The sequence below is a fragment of the Oreochromis niloticus genome, linkage group LG4 (assembly GCF_001858045.2).
Source record: "Oreochromis niloticus isolate F11D_XX linkage group LG4, O_niloticus_UMD_NMBU, whole genome shotgun sequence".
NCBI lineage: Eukaryota > Metazoa > Chordata > Actinopteri > Cichliformes > Cichlidae > Oreochromis > Oreochromis niloticus.
The window spans coordinates 14,229,998-14,245,773 of record NC_031969.2 but is presented as its reverse complement, the minus strand read 5'-3'; the positions used below and the strand labels follow the sequence as shown (position 1 = coordinate 14,245,773).

The window sequence follows — 15,776 nt, the reverse complement described above, 5'->3', positions numbered from 1 at the left end:
TATAGTATTTGTATTTCTATTTTATTCTATTGTATATATTATTCTATTCTATTTTATTCTATTGTATATAGTATTTTATTTTATTTTATTGTATTTTATTGCATTCCAGTGTTTTCTAATTTCTGCTACATAACTTTGCACTTTTGCTGTAACAAAACAAATTTCCCACCTGTGGGACTAATAAAGGCCATCTTATCTTATCTTATCTTATCTTATCTTATGCTTATAGAATAGAATAGAATAGAATGCCTTTATTGTCACTACAGTTGTACAATGAGATACAGAGCATCTCCTACTCAGTGTAAACATGCTGGGGGGGGGGTACAGTTCTGCAGTCCTATGTACATATGGGCAGTATTAACATAGGGGAAAAAGATATATATATATAAAATGTACAATATACAAGCCATATTTTTAAGAAAGAAATATACACATATTAGATAGTTAATGCATGCCTATTTATGGATATGATTACTTTATTTTTCTTATATAGTCATAAGCACAGGCTGATATATAATATGTGTTGTAAATGTGCTCTTTAAATGACACTTTTAATAAAAACTGTTAAATCCTCATAGCAGGAGGAAATGGCTGATGTGTCTGCACTTGTATCTGAACTCAACAGTCTCATCCAGCGAATACATGATGGACTGGACTAAATCAAGACTATACTTTCTAAACTATTACTGCTGCAGATGTTTTATTGAGCAATAGAATATAGTTTGGAGATAAGCTGTCTTGCACAATTTGGAGTTGGCAACAGTGAGTTTACTAATCTACAGATGAAAGAAAAATGTAAAGTGTCTTTCGTAAAGGGTAATGCTACCACGTGCCACCAGAACACTTTTAGTACTGGTCCTTCCAGTGTCCTTGGAGCTCTGCTAAAAAATATGAACATTAGTCACAATATTTTCTCCATTCTGGTGGTTTGATTATGTTGTGCTGTGAAAAGGTTATGTTGTATTTTACAGTAAAGTACTGCCATTTAAATGCATTTTTTTTATAGTATTATTACTGTATTCGCATTTATAATACACTACTACTGCATACTATTTTAAATGCAATTAGAAAAGAAGAATTATGGCTGTGATTTAATATTTTACAATAATCTTTTACATTTAGAGTAATATACTATATACATATAGCACGGTTTCCTATTGTACACATAGGAAAACAGCATTCCTAAAGAAAGCTGAGACCCTTCGTTGTGTGCAGCAAAAGTTTTGGAGTGGCAGCAGAGATCATTTTCATTGTGATGGAGAACACCGTCACACTGGTCCAGTGTCTCACACAGGGGTTCGGTGGTGCCTGGGATCTAGTGGAGGCCATAGCATACGATTCACATTATTCTCATTCTCATCACACCATTCAGTGACTCCCTGTGGAGAAGCACTGCTGTCCAGGAAAAGACCACTCCCATCAGACTATAAATGCTTTTTAGTAAGTTCAGTGTGATCACTCAGAACAACTATGTGTCAGTTTGCCCTGACCCCTCTCTCAACAACATGCCAGCAAATATCCCCCCGCATCTCTTCACTGTATGGATGGAGAGGTCAAGGTTTTACTTTAATCTGATACCTCTAAGTAGCTCCATGGGTAGGATAGTCCACGGATGTCTCTAGTCATACTGTATTTTTAAAACTATAGCCCTCTGAGAAGCTTATAAATAGCTCTTGCTCTCCCCCTTCTCACAGGAAACTAGAAAAGGCTCCCTGCTGTACGTGACTCTCCTCTTTTGTGCGGCTAAAACGTTCATTCACCAATAACAGCAGCTCTTTAACCAATTCCCAGCCAATCGTGCGTCCCCACCGAGGAAAACACCCAGTTCCTGTGGTGTATTATGCAAAAGGCGGAGACACCGAGGAGCCAGGGACCAATAGGAGTGCTGCTCATGAATAATGTGTGGGCGGAGACTCCGAGCTCACCAACCCAGCCTCCTTCCTGCATCGCAGGCCATGAGCGTCCCGTCCCTCCGCACGACCCGAGCGCACCGGGCCAATGTGAATCGCTGACATTTAACCAACGCCGCCGCCCCCTTCTCCTCACTCTGCGCTGTTATTCTTTTATGGACGGACTGCGACAGCTGCCAATGCGTGCTTCATCTTCGTGAAGTTGGGACAAAACTGAAGGGTAAGTGAACATCTTTATTTCAGCCTGCGCGGTGACAATAGATTACATCCTATCCGTGAGCGCGTCGGTTCAGGACGCGCGGTCTGTGTTTTTCCGCAGCTGTGTTGCAGTAGGTGCTTCATGTCACGTTCGCCCCGAAACTCACGACAGACACGCACACAGGCGTGTTGTTGCTCCCTGAGGTCTGAAGACGTGCCTGTCTCGGGACATTGTGCCCTTTACTCAGCAATGTGGACCTGCTGAGCAGTAACCACTTTATCCATTAAAAGGGACGTCAGCAAGGTCACGATGGTGATGATGATGGTGATGATGGTTTACAATGAAATCCTAATGAGGCAGATAGGAACCCCTTCATAGAGCCTGAGGGAATCCCATGTGGATTCCCAGAGAAAGTTTAATTCAGCAGTAAGGTGTTTACGCTCAGGATCGGTGTAAAGCATGGTGATGGTGGAGTGAGGACCTTTCATATCTCGCTATAAAAACACAATCAGAGTAGAATCTTTGAGGGGCTACATCCAAAAAATAAAAAGGCAAATTTATGCAAAGGTTAAGTGTTTGGTTTGTCATCAACTTGAAGGCTTCTTCGTCTGTGAGTGCCTGGGGTCAGCCTTGTGTTCAGTGCTATCAGTAGCAGCTCAGCGCAGACACGCTGGAATTTGAGTATCATCTTCTTCCTTACAGTTAAAAAAAAGATCAAAGCCCAGACAGGATTTTTGTAACATGTGGAAGAGGCTATAGGTTTGCTGCCGTTGTCTGCATGCCTGAACATCAGCTGATTGCATTTTACAGTAGCTCATCATCAGCAACATTTACTACAGGATCAAGTTTATACCTGATCGGTGTCCTTATCTGTGCATCTGTTCTCATGCCACTCCCCACTTTGTGCCAGAAGTTTCATCAGATCTACAAGCAGGAACAGAACACGCGGTTTTGTACTCAAAGAAGAGGAATGACCTTTAAATGTCCAGTACTAATGAGAAGACAGGTGCAGGAGTGCTTGGAAATAAAATGTTCTGTGAAAGTGATGTGCATTTCTGTGCACGTGTGTGTGAACAAGAAGCACTGTGGTCCTATTAGATGGTGACCCAAGGAAAACCTGAAGATAGATTACTGTTACTCAACACTTCAGTGCGTTTGTTTGACCAGGCGCTTGGTTCCTGTGAGAGCAGCTGCAGGTTTATCTTATATCAGGGAAAGAGGTGAAATGTGTGGAAATGCGACTTGTGAAAAGAATTGAGATACGTTGAGTTTGGATTCCAGTTGTGTAATGTCGTAAGAATGATGCAACAGGGCATGTTGTTCAATGAAAGCGTAAACGTTTCATACAGCTAACTGAGGAAATGTTGGTTAAGAGGAAGTTGCTCATTAAAGCCGCTTGAGGTTGACCTGGTGATGCATAAAGATTAAGGGCAGCTTTTGTTTATGATTTAGACAACGTATTAAAAAACTTGAGATGCTTTTATCGAAGATGAGGGGTTTAAAATCAGTGTGTGACAGAAATAAACAAACTGGCAACGTGTATCCAAGTACATGTGAACTGCTTGGAAATAACTGCAGCACATGACAGTTACGTTTTGTGTCTGTGTCTGTGTGTGTGTGTGTGTGTGTGTGTGGTCGTAAGGTGTCCCCGTCTCAGCAGAGTGTGTTCTATATTTACCCAGCATGCCGCTGGCTCGAAGCCTGTCTGTCACGTCCTTGTCAGGACTGGAGGAATGGGACGAGGAGTTTGATTTGGAGGATGCCATCCTTTTTGAAATAGCCTGGGAGGTTGCTAACAAAGGCAAGTGTTTGGTGCTTTTAAAGATAATTTAAAAAAAAAAAAATGCCAAATGAAAATGTAGTTCGTGTTAAATCACATTATATCTTTCTATGTGTGAAGTTGGAGGCATCTACACCGTCATCCAGACCAAAGCCCGTCTGACCTCAGAGGAATGGGGGGAGAACTATTTCCTGGTGGGTCCCTATGTGGAGAGCAACGTGCGCACTCAGGTGGAGCTGATCGAGCCCACAAACCCTGCGCTCAAGCGGACCATTGACAAGATGAACTCCAGTGGGTGTAAGGTACTACCATATGTAAACTAAAACGCACACACACACACCCTCACACAGACACAGACACTGAGTTAAATTTATACGATCCACTGAAGGGCAGTCATCCTAACAACTCGTGGCTGAGGTACTAATAGTTTATTTGTGTATGCGTGCAGTGAATGTGTGCTCTAACGCCCAATTAGAGCTCATCTTTAGCTCGTCTTTTACATCTGACACACTCCCACTCTGCTCCGCCTTCTGTCCTTGACCACAACTCAAAACCCAGTGACATTTCCCCGCAAAGGTTAAAAGTTGTATCGATGTCTCTCTGTCTCTCTCTTTCACACAAATGCGCTCCAGAAATAGATGACGGAGTGCGATACTTCTAAAGCTTTGTGCTGTGTCATTCTGGGTGTAATGTGGAGTTGTGGGAAAAGGTTAGGACTGGTAGCGGTACCCTTTTAAAGGGGTTAGTGCAGCCAGGTCAGTAAAGCCTGTATGGTTTACTTTCAGACACAAATGATAAGACAATAAGAGAGCAAAGGCAGGCTGCAGCAACACTGAATTTGCATGTTTCATATTATGTTACTAGTCCCTTCCCTCTCCTCTGCTCTTTGTTTCTGTGTGCACGTGGTTTAACAGCAGAGGCATGCGAAGATAACATTACTTATGTTACCTTGCTAATAAGGGTGTCCCAGCAACACTCAGTGTGTCTGAAAAGTTGTTTGTAATGATAGTGTTGTTTAGTTTTACCCAGTGCATTACAGGTATCATCCCAGGACCTTCTCATTTTCAAACAAAACGTCTAAGGTTTTATGTATCAGAACATAATAAAAATCAGTTGATTCTTACGAAATACTGAAATGATTTATATACAACCTGATGAACCACAGTGCATGACATATTCATTGTGCCATTGTTATTTTGCAGAAGCAGTGTGGGGGGAAAGAGTACACCCTATGACTCAGTAGTTCGTAGAAACAGCAGCAGTAACTTTTAGTGATTGGTTTTTTTTTGTTTGTTTGTTTGACTCCGTCTCTGATCATGGTTGTGGAGGAATTTTGATCCACTCTTCTTTACACCGTTGCCTCAGTTCATTCAGCTCTTTGTCAATGTCCCACCAGAGCATTTCCATCATGTTCAGGTCTGGACTCTGACTGGGCCGTTAAAATGCATTGATTCTTTTCTTTTTCAGCCACAAATTTCCTGCCGTCCTTGTGATCATTGTCCCGTTGCAGGACCCATTTTCTACCAACTTTAGTTATCGGATATATAAGCTCACATTTGACCCCTGAATACTTAGATATACACACAAGTTCATAGTGGACTTCATGACTGCAAGGTGCCCAAGTCCTGGGGTTGCAAATAAGCCCACATCATCAGTCCTCCACCGCTGAACAGTTTGACCTTGAGGTGAATTTGCTTTTCCACTCCTGGGAAGATTGAGGGATTGTTAACACACACTTGAATGTTTCAGACAAGCAAAACGTCTGCTTTTATAGAGCTGCTCACACTTACTTATCATTTGATTGATCAATTTAATTAATTTAAAGTTATCCTCTTAATTCCCGTGCAAGTAGTAAGGATGTCTTTGTTTTTCATACACTTTCATGCAACCTTAGTTATTTAACAAATTTTTCAGACCTGCTAAAGACCGTAGTAGAAGTGGTAGTAGTGGAACCTGAATGAATGGGGCCCAGGGTTGCTTACAGATGCACAAGTGGTGTGGGGGCAGGGTGCCAGCAGTGATAAGGGTGAGGAGGGGAATAATTTGCCTGTTCATGGATCTGTGCAGCCTAAATAAGGTTGAAGGAATGTAAGAACCTCAAAGCATTTTAAGAATTGAAGATGATGATTTGATTACCAGATGATGTGTTTTTAAAGGTTTACTAATTGCTGGGAGAAATTTTAGATCATTAGTTTTGTCATTCGTGTATTAAACTATTCCACTTTAGTTGCATTTTAAGTAGCATCCATTGCAATTGTACCAACAAGACATATTCAATCCAGGTTATCTTCAATTGGAATACATTTTTGTAAAGACATAGATGTTATTACATTTTGTTAGAGAGAGAAGGACTAACCAATTATTATTTTTCCCCCTTCCACCCTTGTCTGTTTTCTTACAGGTCTACTTTGGCCGCTGGCTTATTGAAGGCAGTCCCTACGTTGTGCTCATTGATATCGCGTTCACCGCCTGGTCTTTAGACTCCTGGAAGAGCGAGCTGTGGGAGCTTTGTTCCATTGGTGTGCCGTGGTTTGACCGTGAGGCCAATGATGCGGTGCTGTTTGGTTTCCTGACCGCTTGGCTTCTGGGAGAGGTCAGCAGCTCAGTTTTAATACTACACAGCTGATGAGAACGGGCATAAAACATAAAGATGGATTATCTGTAGGTCCTTCAGCAGTTTAAAAGGCTCTTAAAGCAGCATATTAAACTAATCTGAACCCCTTTCTTTCCTTCCACATCACAGTTTGCAGCCCAGTGTGAGCAGCCTGCACACGTTGTGGCCCATTTCCATGAGTGGCTGGCAGGGCTGGGGCTGGTGTTGTGTAGACAGAGACAGCTTCCAGTGGCAACCATCTTCACCACACATGCTACACTCCTGGGGCGCTACCTGTGTGCTGGAAACGTGGACTTCTATAACAAACTAGCAGAGGTACGTACCTGCTTTTTATTAAGTATCAGTTCAAATAAACGCACAGGAAAGAATAAAAAGATGCCATCAAGCAGTTGTTGGCTTTGAATGTGTGATTTAGCATCAAATATTAACTATTTCAAAAAATAGCTGACTGCATTATAGATCTCTGTGGTCTGTCTGTGTTCAGTTCAATGTCGACAAGGAAGCGGGCGATCGACAAATCTACCATCGCTACTGTTTGGAGCGTGCAGCAGCACACTGTGCCCACGTCTTCACCACAGTGTCTCAAATTACTGCAATCGAGGCAGAACACCTGCTCAAGAGGAAACCAGGTGTGTAGCAGTGAATTGGTGTGTGTAAGACTGGCATCATGCCTTTTTGTCCCATGACAGCTGGGATAGCTTCCAGCTCCCCCTGCAATACTCTGAATATAGAAGTATGAATATATAAAATATAATATATATATAATATAATGCTTTCAGTGTAGTATTATCTTTAATTAACCCTTAGAAAATCCTTAAAAATCATGACTCATTTTACCTTAAGAACAAAAAAGTAACAGCTTCCCAAAAACCACTTTAAAAGTATTACATAGTAATATTTTTTTCCACTTTAAATTACTCTTTTAAAACTACTTCAGCCTGAACTATACATATCGACTATTAATTATGCTTTGGGGATTTTTTTTTATCTACCTGGCTATCAAATCATCACTTTTTCTCTACTGCATGCTTATGCTTTGCCTCACATGCTTCCACAGATATCGTGACTCCCAACGGGCTCAACGTGAAGAAGTTCTCAGCTATGCACGAGTTTCAAAACCTCCACGCTCAGAGCAAGAGTCGGATTCAGGAGTTTGTCAGGGGACACTTCTATGGGTTAGTCCGCACATCACAGCGTGTGTAAAGTGCTTAAAAGTTAATGAATTTAGCCAGAAAAGAGAAGTGACAAATCAAGTTGTGTATTTTTTTTTTTTTTTTAAATTGTATGTTGGTGACCATCAGACACCTCGACTTCAACCTGGACAAGTGTTTGTTCCTCTTCATCGCTGGGAGGTACGAATTCTCCAACAAAGGAGCCGACATCTTCTTGGAGGCTTTAGCCAGACTCAATTATCTACTGAGAGTACGTATGCGTGGCTGTGTTCACAGATGTGGAAGGAGAAAGGTCAATCCTAGGTGTTTTTTAAAAAGATAAAACAAAATCTAACTCCAGTTTCTGTATGGTCCATTAAAGGTCAACCACAGTGATGTGACAGTGATCGCATTCTTCATCATGCCAGCTCGGACGAACAACTTCAATGTGGAGACCTTGAAGGGCCAAGCAGTCAGGAAGCAGCTCTGGTGAGGTTATTTACAGATGCTGTTATTCATTTAGAACTTAAGGGGAGTAATGGATTTGTATTTTTATTTTATTTTTTTTAATTTTTTGTCCCTGGCAGGGATACTGCTCAGACTGTGAAGGAGCGCTTTGGAAAGAAACTTTATGAGTCACTTCTGGTGTAAGTCGACCCCTTTTTAATCCTGCCTCTTAAAAACTGTAAGATGTAAAAAGATAACTATCAGACACCCAGCTTATTACAACAAATATCTCCTAATAAACAGTCCCCAATAAAGGTGTCCATTAAAGATATACCTGAATCTGTGAAAATATTGAAATCTTATTGGTTTTATTAAATTCAAACCTGCTAATTATTTGACTTTTTTGTCACTGCTTTGCTGTGAGTTTCATTTTAACATTAAGTCGAGCTTTTTCTTCAGTGGGCAGCTGCCAGATGTGTCGAAGATGCTGGACAAAGAGGATTTCACCATCATGAAGCGTGCCATCTTTGCCACTCAGAGGCAGTGCCAGCCTCCAATCTGCACTCACAACATGCTGGAGGACAGCAGCGACCCCATCCTCAACTGTGTTCGCCGCATCGGCCTTTTCAACAGCTCTGCTGACCGGGTCAAGGTAGGTCGGGTGACAGGAGGTGACCGCTGGAAGATTCCCTGTCACCTTTCTGGGATTTAAGTTGTTAATTTATTTTAATTTATTTTTTTAGTTTGTGAGGTATCCTAATCACACCTAAAAGTATAAAGTGTTTATGTGAGCATGATTCAGTAATTTTATTTTTTCCTCAATCTGAACTACCCCTCATGCTGCTAGTTCTGGTAATGTGCCCTATCTGTCTGTAACACTGAATTTCTTCTTCATCTGTTAGATTATCTTCCATCCCGAGTTCCTTTCATCCACCTCTCCTCTTCTTCCAATGGATTACGAGGAGTTTGTAAGAGGTTGCCACCTTGGCGTCTTTCCCTCTTACTATGAGCCCTGGGGCTACACACCTGGTATGACTCATTCATGCTGACAAGGTGCATCTATGTGTGTATTAATATAAAAGTACTAATTATTGTTTCCCTGATCATCAGCTGAGTGCACTGTCATGGGAATTCCATCAATCTCCACTAACCTGTCAGGTTTTGGCTGTTTCATGGAGGAACACATAGCAGACCCAACGGCATATGGTGCATCTTCATGTCTTATCTTCTAAATTCTACTGTTTTTCAAAAGAAATCATCTTTTTAAGATAATCAGGAAAAACTGCTGCTTTTTTTTCACATCATGCATTTTTGCTTTGCAGGTATCTACATCCTGGACCGCAGGTGTCGGGGAGTGGACGAGTCATGTAACCAGCTCACTTCCTTCCTGTTCCAGTTCTGCAAGCAGAGCCGGCGCCAGCGGATCATCCAGAGGAACCGCACTGAGCGTCTGAGCGATCTCTTGGACTGGAGATACCTCGGCAGGGTAATGTTACAAACCCCTCGGCCTTCATTGTCTCTGTTGTTTTCCTTCTTGATCAGGGGTGGAACTATCTACTATAGAAATTTATGCTTTTTTTTTTACGTTTGGTTCACATTTAAAAAAAAAAAAAAAAAAAAAAAAAAAAAAAAAAACATAATTACTGAACAGTCTACACAATGAATGAACAGAACTTTTTCTGTGATTTTTACACATTTATATCTTACGGTTTAATCCAAAGAGATGCGCTGACAGGCTTTTCCTTATCATGAGATGTATTGTTGAAATTGCACTTCTTTCTTATATTAAAATGTCTCAGGTGTTAAATGTGTATTTAAAGTTCTTTAGACTGACAGACAGAGTTTCACTCGTCGGCCTTCTTAAGTTCAGTGGGCTGTGTGTTGCCCACCATGTAACATCAGTTTAAGTAAAATCTAGAGCAAGGATCTCAAAGTTCTTTAGTTATTGAAAGAAACTCTGTCTTTGGAGTTTCTTGTGTATTTCTCACAGATAAAAGCTTTACAACAGTTTTTTATTTATTTATTTTTTAATTCTCCTTCTTTTCTGCATCAGTATTATATAGCTGCCCGCCACATGGCCCTGGCTAAAGCCTTCCCTGACACCTTCATATATGAACCTCAGGAGGCATCCCAAGTAAGTTAACTTGTATTTTTGGGTTTTTTTAATAGACACAGTATTTAAAACAAATGCGAATAATTTTTTTAAGCGTCCTCTTCCTGTTTGTTTTTAATACTTTCACTCCTGTCCTCAGACCGCTGGTTTCCGTTACCCCCGACCAGCCTCAGTGCCACCATCTCCAGCCCTGTCCCGCCACTCCTCCCCGCACCACAGCGAGGCTGAAGACAACGAGGATGACGAGCGCTACGACGAGGACCTGGAGGCCGAAAAGGACAAGGTGAACATCCGCCAGCCCTACACCCTGCCTATGAAAAACAAGTCCATTGCCATCATCGGAGCCAACGGGAACGGCGTCGAGGTGACGAGCGAGAAAAACTGAGACCGGCGCACTACTGCTAAACCTCACTAGTGAAACTCTTATCTGTGGTTCAAGTTGTCCGTGTACTCGCAAAACTTTGCAGACGACTGTGGCTGCGTGAACGCGTGTGACGAATTTAATATTGGCATGTTGTGACAAAATGCATTACTGTCAGTGTCTTCCCAACCTGTGCGTACCTCAGAATTTTTAAAAACAGTATCTGTCAGTTTGATATATTTTGGTATTGTTTCAGTTACACCAGCAGTCTGACCGGTGGTTTGCTTTGTGGAGTAAATGCAGCAACTTTAATTTAAAAAAATGAGAAAAAAAAGGTTAAATGACAGATCAACACAGAGGAAAACAAATCAGGATTGCTGGATTTTTGTAGAATACTAACAGTGAGTAACGTGGATCTAACAGAGGATTATTAATATTAACAGCAGACTGTGGAGTCGGATTTTATACTTGATTTAAACGTAGGTCGGGGCTGGGAGAACAGCTTATCTCTCCCTTTTTACCAGCTTACCATCTCTACAAGTTCAAAACAGGAAGCTTCCTGTGAAAAAGCCCACATAGCAATATTATGCATTAAGAGCCAGAAAGAGCATCTGTTCTTTTTGTTGTAGTTTTTCACTCGTGCCCCACCTGATGTGACAACCATGCAGTGCTTCACACTTGACTTTCTGCCTTGTTGTAGCATTTTTTTTCCTTTTCTTTCTTTCACGCGCCTTGTTTTTTGCATAACCTCTCAAAATGGAAACCAAATGAATCGCACACACTGATAATGCTGAAAATGCTCTCGTTCTGAGAATAGTGTCGGCTTGTGTGTGAGTGTGTTCTCATTTTCTTTCTATGCCTTACAGTATCACAGTGTGTCCACTGTACTCCTGCTGTGTGTGTGTGTGCGCGCTTGTGTGTGGAGATTATTCCTTGGTTCGCCTGTTTCAGCAAGTATTTATTTGTGAAATGAAAAGAGGTGAGACAGAGGGGAAATGGTACCGTGTCCTAAGATGGAAACTGTGTTTACAGGTAGAAGACCTGACAGAGAGAAATGAAAAACAAGCTACTGTATGTCTTGAGTATTTGTTTTGGAAAAAAGGAAAACGGTTTTGCCAGGCGTATACTGTCACTATCACTCCATGTAAGAGTTTAATAATAATTAATAATTTCTTACAATCTTGCACCAGATGAACATATAATAAAATTGAAATATCTGTATTCACCTGTTTGGTGTTTTATAAACAATAACGGGCTCTTCTTTTATTGTGTTTGTGCAGTTTATTGGAACAAATATATCCAAAGATTTGCTTCTTTGTAACATACTGATCTTATCTACTCAGCATCTCCTTCATAAATCATTCAGATCAGCTGAAATGTTGCAGTCAATCCTCTTCTTCTGTTGTAGGTAATCCTCCATAGTGCTCGGCTGTTTCAGCACAGGTAAACTCTGCCCCCGTGACCTTTGCAAACTGGGAAAAACAAGAACGTAATGGTTTAAATCTGAGTCTTCACATGAAAAACATACTGATACACACCGTACTCCACACTCAAAGAGGACCTATTATGCTATTGCACTTAATATAATCCCCATTTATCTTATGTTTGGCCTTGGTGCAGCTCCCAAGTTCATAAACTGAGAGAAACTTCCTTTAAGGCTATCTGTGAGCCAGTTTTCTTTCTTTCTTTTCCCCCCTTGTAAACGAAAGCTTTGAGCAGCAGGTGTCATCAAGGGTTTGAAATCTTTTATTATCATGGTGCGTGTGCTGGAGATGACTGTATTAAATATATGTGCATTTACTAGCGTCATAAAAAACAATAGAAAAAATTGTAAAACTGAATACTTAGTTTTATAGTTTTATACTTTAATATGAGCACTCACCATTGTAATAGTGTTGTGTGTGTGTGTGTGTGTGTGTGTGTGTCTGTGTCTGTGTGTGTGTATATATGGAAAAAAATGTATGAAACACTTAAACCACACATAAGATATTGATATGAGTCATTGAGTGAGAGCGAAATGATTCAACAACGGTCACCGGAAACCAGCCATTAATCATTTGGGGGCTGAATTTAAAATTACAACAAAAAAATGAAATCGCAAGTCGAATCACCGCTTTCATCATCCAGGAACCGCCTGCACGCTCTGGACTCATGAGGTCAGGCGTTGTCCTGCACCATGATGAACACAAGGCCCACCGCACCAGGTCTAAAAATGGCTCTGAGCATTTCATTCCTGTTTATAACAACTTTAAGGAGTTCACATGAGATACAAATAAGAGAAAGCATAATTGGTCCACATTAAGTGCTGTGCTTAAGTACAATTTGAAGGTGTTTATGTTGGCATGATAGATACCTTAAAGGGGTCCCACAGAGTGCTTTACATCAGAATTAGTGAGAAAGTGTTTGGCAGTCATTTAGGACTTACTGAGTAAACTATTCCAGAAAGAGCTGTAAGTTGCGCTGCCAGTAACAGCCCCGAGTTTGGCTGGATTCCTCCTCACTGTGTGTACTGAGAAACCATCAGGCCCAGTCACCTCTACTTCCACCACATGGTAGTCTCTTAACCTGCGGCGTGAAGGTATATGAAGCTGGAAGATGCAGGCAGGATGTAAAAGGTTTCAAGAAAACAATCCGATTTTTAGAAGCACTCACGCTGTATCTGATACAATCTCTCCCTGGACACCAGTGAAGCCGAGTGTCCCTGCTGCCACTGCTGCTGCCGCCATGGTGTTCACATTGTTAGGAGCGAGTGGGCACAACTCTGCAACGGAGCCTCTGAACAAAACACGCCTGCCTTCTCCCTCCGTCCAGTCAGTGAGGAGGTCTCCTGTCAGCCGAAAGCAGGAGGGATGCTTGGACATTCTGATGAACAAAGCCTGAAAATAAACCATGAAAGGAAAAAGCAACATTAAATCACTTATATGTTCATTTCCACGGTTTTAAACACTGTGGACTATCCTTGTTTTACCTTTAATTTCCCACTGTCATTCAGCCTCTGGATGTCCTGGCCTCCCCATAATGCACCACTGGGGACGTAGAGAGTCCTGCCATACTTCTGAGCAGCCTGACGCAACTTCTGGTTCAGATCAGGATCAGCGAGAGCAGATGGAGAGCCCACCTAGAGGAGGGAAAAAAACGAAAAACAAAGGTGCAAAACAAACGATGAAGCGTCATTGACTTCTCAAGTGTTTATGGGTTAGGATGACCGTCTGTGGACACTGAATTTTGAACCTGTTATTGAATTTAAATCTTCAGAGCAAACGCTGTCAAACCTAATGCCCGTGTACATGTGAGATTCTTCAAATGTTAATGTGGAGATATATTTAAAATGTGATTTGCAGAATGCTTCATAGTCACAGGTACAGCTGGAGATGCCATGTACTTGGTCTTTTATGCATTTAAAACCAGTCTGTGACTGAGAAGTGTTCATTGGAAAGTATCAAAAACAGATGAGGGTGAAGTAGGACTTTGCTGGGGTTAATCCTGAGGCATATGAAAGACTATTATCTCCAAAAAAGTGGACATTGAAGTATAAAAATGAATTTGCTAAGTAAACACTTTGCACATATTCACCAAAATTAGTCAAAAAAGATTGGAAATATGCTGCCTGGTCAAATGAGGCTTGATTTCTGTTGTGACGTTTAGATGTTAGGGTCAGAATTCGGTGTAAACAACATGAAAGGATGGATCCATTCTGCCTTGTAGCAATGGTTCAGCCTGATAATGATTTAATGGTGTGAAATTATAAAAATGACAGACTTAAGACATTTAAATCAAACTGTATCAGTCAATTAAAATAAAATCAATCAAGTACTATAAATAAAATATAACATTGAAAGAATCTGTCAAAAAAACAAAACAAAGAAATGTATTAGCTGTTTCACTGAAATAGCAAAATCAGAAGTAGCTCACCATGAAATGAGACTGAGACAGAAACTGGAGCCCAAATTCTTTAACTATCTGAGGATGGCACACTTCAATAATCACATCGCATCGCCTGCAAAACACACAATGATTATTCCTCAAAGTTCAGAAGAGAAATTCCAGAAGACAAATACAGCACATGTTTATAGCGGTCCTGAGTTAATACATAAAAACACGTGTGCACAGAACAATCATGCTGTGTGCACGTGAGTTTTAATGCTTATGCACGTGTTTGCACCTTTCTGCAAAGGACGATAGATCCCCGAGTATGAGTTCAGAGGGGACTAAACCACTGAGCTTGCCAGAATTCCTGTTCCAGACAAAACCCAGAGTCAAACCGAGGGCAGGTCCATCTTTATGGATCCTCTCCACTAGGTACTGACCTAAATTGCACACACATACACACACATGCACATGCTGTCAGGAAATAATATACAGCAATTTAAAGAGTGTTTGCCTGGGATTTAAAAGAGGAGTTCAGACCTAGATGTCCAAATCCTACAACTCCAATCCTTAAAGAGGAAGAATCGGTGGCCATATCTGTACAAAGGAAGCAAACAAAGCAGGTAAAAGCCCAGAGTGCAGTTGCAAAGCAAACCAATACACACGCACACATATACATGTCTATATTGACCTTAAGCCCTACCTGATATCTCTCAACCCCTTCTTGTACAGTTACTGCATTTATTACTCTATACACCCAGTAAACTTACACCCCCTCCAGCGGTGTCCCCCACCTTGAATTTCAATAACCAGCCCAGAGCTGCAAGAACTGTGTTCAAGCAAAGCACAAAGTTTGACTCAGAGTAGCCTGTAGTTAATCATTGTTGCAGGTCTGTGAAATTATTACACGCAGGGCTCCTCCTCCTTCCGCTTGAACTTAAATCTCAGCTTCAGACACATTATGTACAAAAATGTAATTGTCTGAAATTTTTAAAACAGAATCCAGTCAAGACGAGCACTGAACATTATTCAACATACAAAGCATGTTATTCTTCTTCTATGTTAGAATGTGTTTCATACTTTCTTTAAACACAAACAAAAGAAATGTGTCATATTCATCAGCATTTCATAATTTATGAGTAAACGAGCCTTTTCCTTTACTTTAAATGTGAAGCGCTGGAAACTGGATGGAACCTTGGCGTAGCGTGTTTTTCATAACCATCCACATTTCTTGGAATAGTTGCCACAAAAAAAAAATAGTATTGTTATAACAAATTTACAGCTGTGTATCAAAGAATCCAATCCTTTCCTGTAAAATGAACTTTTTTTTTTTT

The 15,776-nt window shown here is 40.9% G+C and overlaps 2 protein-coding genes across 3 annotated transcripts; one reads left to right on the top strand and one right to left on the bottom strand.

The window, feature by feature from the left end:
• Window positions 1-1,945: 1,945 nt before the first annotated feature.
• gys1 (glycogen synthase 1 (muscle)) lies at window positions 1,946-11,595 on the top strand. 2 transcript variants are annotated; one of them, XM_013276796.3, is made up of 16 exons: window positions 1,946-2,130; window positions 3,792-3,910; window positions 4,010-4,191; window positions 6,291-6,482; window positions 6,633-6,818; window positions 6,988-7,132; window positions 7,561-7,678; window positions 7,805-7,925; window positions 8,037-8,143; window positions 8,242-8,301; window positions 8,561-8,753; window positions 9,004-9,130; window positions 9,212-9,307; window positions 9,424-9,587; window positions 10,155-10,235; window positions 10,354-11,595. In XM_013276796.3, the coding sequence occupies exons 2-16, from the start codon at window positions 3,793-3,795 to the stop codon at window positions 10,597-10,599; spliced, it is 2,136 nt and encodes a 711-aa protein (XP_013132250.1). In that variant the 5' UTR covers window positions 1,946-2,130; window position 3,792; the 3' UTR covers window positions 10,600-11,595. The 2 variants fall into 2 exon arrangements, with proteins under 2 accessions (XP_013132250.1, XP_013132251.1); XM_013276797.3 differs by having other exon boundaries at window positions 3,752-3,910.
• A 286-nt stretch (window positions 11,596-11,881) lies between these two features.
• aspdh (aspartate dehydrogenase domain containing) lies at window positions 11,882-15,309 on the bottom strand. Its single transcript, XM_003454010.5, has 8 exons — window positions 15,146-15,309; window positions 14,983-15,039; window positions 14,738-14,882; window positions 14,488-14,572; window positions 13,544-13,693; window positions 13,228-13,451; window positions 13,001-13,140; window positions 11,882-12,047 (listed from the first exon to the last, which is right to left on the bottom strand). Exons 2-8 carry the CDS (start codon window positions 15,035-15,037, stop codon window positions 12,010-12,012), a joined length of 837 nt encoding a protein of 278 aa, XP_003454058.1. The 5' UTR covers window positions 15,038-15,039; window positions 15,146-15,309; the 3' UTR covers window positions 11,882-12,009.
• Between the last annotated feature and the right edge of the window lie 467 nt (window positions 15,310-15,776).

Bases quoted from the DNA above. Each gene is read 5' to 3' on its own strand.
- gys1 (XM_013276796.3), top strand. From the start codon at position 3,793: ATGCCGCTGGCTCGAAGCCTGTCTGTCACGTCCTTGTCAGGACTGGAG. The intron at 3,911-4,009 runs GCAAGTGTTTGG...CTATGTGTGAAG, and splicing joins CTGGGAGGTTGCTAACAAAG to TTGGAGGCATCTACACCGTC. The intron at 10,236-10,353 runs GTAAGTTAACTT...TCCTGTCCTCAG, and splicing joins AACCTCAGGAGGCATCCCAA to ACCGCTGGTTTCCGTTACCC.
- aspdh (XM_003454010.5), bottom strand. From the start codon at position 15,037: ATGGCCACCGATTCTTCCTCTTTAAGGATTGGAGTTGTAGGATTTGGA. The intron at 13,694-14,487 runs GTGAGCTACTTC...TCCCTCCTCTAG, and splicing joins TGTCTCAGTCTCATTTCATG to GTGGGCTCTCCATCTGCTCT. The intron at 12,048-13,000 runs GTAAGTCCTAAA...TGTTTTTCCCAG, and splicing joins TTTCTGGAATAGTTTACTCA to TTTGCAAAGGTCACGGGGGC.